Genomic DNA, 4,165 nt, shown 5'->3' with positions numbered 1-4,165 from the left:
CATGTGTTAGATGTCCTGCTACAGCTGCAGCTTGAGCGGCAGCTGCAGCTTGAGCAGTAGCAGCTTGACCTCTCATTTGTTTATGACACTGTCGTAAATCAAAGACTTTAATATACGCAGAGGGATAAATTTTATGCACAGCATCCCCGGGTGCACGACCTGCTTCTCTGTCTAAATAATAAGACTGTACAAAGACACTATGTTCACTTTGGCATCTTAACCAAACGTCTCCTTCACCTCTTAAATCTAACACAACTCCTTTTCCTACAAAATTCATAATCATTATTATTGAATTATTGTAATTAAAAATGAAAATAATATAATTCTATATACCTATGTGAAGACGAGCTTTTTCACTTTGTTCTGTTCTGTGTACATTACTCAAAGCTCCTAAGCAAAATCTATTGCCACCACTTGGATCCACGTAACCATCGACTGTTACAGTAGGACAACCACTGCTTACTTTAAATGTCTCGCCTACTTGAGTATCTAATTCAAAGTAGCCAACTGAACACCAATATTCTGGTGCTGGTTGTGTAGATAATAAACCACCGATGTTTCCACTTACTTCACCTCCATGACCACCCCCTAATAAAGATATTGGTTATTATATTGTTAGAATATAATATATTGTTTATTATTTGTTTATTACTTACAATAGGAAGTAGGATGAAGATGTCTATGATCTGGAGGTTGCATGCTTTGTGTATATGTTAAAGTATTGGGTCCAGTCCATTGTGGTGCTCCTGAATTATAAGCAGCAGTACCTACTGGAAATCCATTTGAATGATGAAGATGTACAGGTGATACAGGAGAATTTTGACCTTCGCCTATTAAGAAAGCGAATTTGAGATTTATAAACGCTAAAAGATGATAAATTAGAAATAACATACCTAAAGATGCTGCTAATGCATCAACAGTAGGTGGTTGATTAAGATCTTGAGGAGGTGTATTTGTTCCATAAAATGTTTCAGTAGATTGTCCCTGTGAAGGACTCAGCATCTGTGTTCCACTGTTTCCACTAGATGTATTCAATGACTGCTGTTGGCTACCTACGGTGTGACTCATTGGATGTACTACTGCTGCAAAATCAAATAACTCGTACACAATATAGGCAACATAACATAAAATATTCTCAACTATTCTCAAACTATAGCCAGTATTTCTGAAATTAATTATTATGTCAGATTACATATTGCAAATATTTATGAAATTAGCAAAAAGCAACAAAAATTAACTGGCAAGTAGACAGAAAATAGAATGTAAGAAAGCATTCTATTTAATACGTACGATGATGAATGTTACGTGTTGTAGGATGATGAGGTGTAGGAATCCAGGTTTGTCTGGGGCAATTATTGTCATCCAATTTATTATGTGGATTACCACCATTATTCCCTCCCCCATTACTGCCAAACACACCCTCACCACTAGCTGTGCCAAACAATAAAAGGAAAAAGAAAGAATAAAGCTAAAATGAAATCAAACTAGCAATGCAAAATAATTCTGAATAAAGCAATATTAATAAAAGATGTGCAGAAAAAAAATAAAATCTTCTAACAATATAATATTGCAATGAAGCTCTTTTTGTTCATATATATTTTAGTGCATTTATTTATATCACAAGATTTTGATCACATAAACATGCTTTATATTTAAATAAATCAGCTCCAGTAACTCTATATTTAAAAATACATTTATCAATCAATTTAATTTAAGAGAAAATTTAATTGTTTCACTAATAAATACTACGAACACATACATTTTTAGTAAATAATAATCATGAAAAATCCAAATTTTTATAATAGATAATTATACTTTTTGAAAAAAAAATAAAAAACTTTTACTTACTTGAATTAGGTGGTGCTAGACCTGGTATAAAAGTTTGTTGAGATGCTTGAGTGTTATTAGATGAAGTGGGTTGAGTAGGTGGATGATGCTGAATAGTTTGGTTCATTTCTCCATCAACATCCATTGCAGATCCTACTGCTCCAGCTGTTGCACTGCTCCCACCACCAACTGAATATTCATCTTTGACCAATCTACCACCTGGTCCTACGCCTACTCCCGACTGCAGAGTCAGCCCAGATAGGTCTGTAAAGAACGGGTCTGTGCGGGGAAACCAACCCATTCCATCATACACCAAGGCCACAACAATAAATCATTTACACTTATGGTGCTACAAATGAATTCACAGAAGCTTTGCAAAGAAACAAAGCAATGAAAAAAAAACATCGATTGAAGCACATGATCTCTCTATGAAAAAAAGTGAAAAATATGTTTTATGACATACCTATGCCAGGAGATACAACTCGCTCATAGTGATATGGATTTACACATACAGAATCACATTTTAAATCAAAAGCAAATTGGCAGTATTTGACATGTTTTAATTCATTTTTGTGTAAATCTGGCCATCTCCAGATTCGTGCATAAATAACATGTGGGAAACCTTTACGACCAGCAACTTGTAGCCTTCCATCCAAAGTTCTCTGTATTGTAACACATTTACTAGGATGAGCTCCATTTGTAGTAATAGCAGTTATTAAGCTATCTAATTCATCTCGTTTTTCCTGAAAAACATAAATTACATTATAAATATTAATTAAATTTGTTGGTTCAATACATTTATATAATGCTTACTTTAAGCTTTTTAACCAAAGATTCAATAGCTCTTTTACTAAATCCTTCACTTTCTCCACCCTGACGATGACACATGAGAGAATGTACTATGCTTAAACAAGCATCTGCACTAGTTGGAGCACTAGGAGCGATTCCTGTCATTTCTCTTACTATAAGGAAATATTTATATTAAATAATAATGAGGAATTTACTATATTAAGAGATTATATTAATGTATAAAATATTTATGGAAATAATATAAATATATTTATGGAAATAATTAAAACTTACATTCTGGATTAGGTTGCATTGGGGGCGAGGGATACAGATGACCTCCCCCGCCCGCCAATCCAACCATCTCTGTGAAAGCCGTGGCGAATACCGTTCCAATTCTTCGAGTGAGATACTATTCTTATTCTTAGTTTCGATATATTCAAATTTTTATGATTTATCATTTAGCAAGGATCTATTAGCCATGTGTTGTAGATATGAATTCGCTGAAAATATGAAATAGTTAAACAAATTGAAAATCAGTTATAAAATATTAAGAAGTAGAAAACAAACCTTATCAGTTAATGAACTAATAAAAATCGGAAATATATAAAATAATTTTAATAGAATCACTTTACGTTGACGTATTATGAACTGACAGTTACTTCGAACAAGACGCTGTTAATTTTTTTCGTAGGTTAGATTGAATTGTTGCGACATCAGTAGAACCTGGCAGAACCGTACTTATCTCTAGTATCTAAATGCACAATTGACGAAGCGACTAAAGCGCCAGACTACAAGGCGCAAGTTTCAATGTTCGTATTTAGTTTGTCTCATCAGATTTTTCTCTTTCTTATAAAATATATTAAATATTCTTATATATTGTCATTTGAATTTAATTTATGATCAAGTTCTATCTATCCTAATTCAAACAATATGTTATAAAAAGTAATCAAAAAATCAAAGTTATATGATATGATAGTACTTACTTTTTACATAGGTTAAAAATTTAACCCCTATAAAAGTACTTAAGAAATCTACTTATTATTTCATTCATTTTTTTCTTTATTTATAATTTTTTATGATTTAATAATAACTATTGGGTAATTGAATACTAATCATAAATTTGAACTTCAATAATTAATCCATATATTAATTATATTTATTTATTGATTTTTAATCATATAAAATACATTTATTAAAGATCACATTCAACTTAATTTCAATTACAAGATAAAAATTAATAACAAATATAGTATAATAAATATTATATTTATTATAATATATATAATATTATAATAAATATAATATTTATTATACTATAATTAGTATCAGAATAAATATAAAAATAAAAGAAAATGAATTACTTTTTATTAGATTGTATTTCCAAATTTAAATATATAAAAATTTAATTACAATAATAAAATAAAATATTAAAAATTATATAAAAATAATTATATATAATTTAATAAATGTTAGAATCAAAATAATTTTTTTACGATTCAAATAATAAAATTGTACCATTTAATTTATGTAAAATGCACAATATACAACT

At 30.1% G+C, this 4,165-nt stretch overlaps 1 protein-coding gene across 1 annotated transcript in view; it reads right to left on the bottom strand.

Moving 5' to 3' along the window:
* LOC102670710 (mothers against decapentaplegic homolog 4) overlaps positions 1-3,426 on the bottom strand; it is a 5,273-nt gene extending 1,847 nt beyond the window's left edge. Inside the window, exons 1-10 of the mRNA XM_031511127.1 lie at positions 3,184-3,426; positions 2,911-3,116; positions 2,641-2,789; positions 2,291-2,570; positions 1,849-2,106; positions 1,291-1,431; positions 894-1,082; positions 657-830; positions 334-588; positions 2-264 (exon numbers count right to left, since the gene is read on the bottom strand). Of these exons, the coding sequence (XP_031366987.1) occupies positions 2-264; positions 334-588; positions 657-830; positions 894-1,082; positions 1,291-1,431; positions 1,849-2,106; positions 2,291-2,570; positions 2,641-2,789; positions 2,911-2,977 (1,776 nt within the window). The 5' untranslated portion in view covers positions 2,978-3,116; positions 3,184-3,426. The remainder of the gene's footprint in view (position 1; positions 265-333; positions 589-656; positions 831-893; positions 1,083-1,290; positions 1,432-1,848; positions 2,107-2,290; positions 2,571-2,640; positions 2,790-2,910; positions 3,117-3,183) is intronic.
* Positions 3,427-4,165: the final 739 nt, after the last annotated feature.

Source organism: Apis dorsata, unplaced genomic scaffold, assembly GCF_000469605.1.
Source record: "Apis dorsata unplaced genomic scaffold, Apis dorsata 1.3 scaffold_292, whole genome shotgun sequence".
NCBI lineage: Eukaryota > Metazoa > Arthropoda > Insecta > Hymenoptera > Apidae > Apis > Apis dorsata.
The sequence above is the reverse complement of the archived record's forward strand: the minus strand, read 5'-3'. Positions and strand labels throughout refer to the sequence as shown.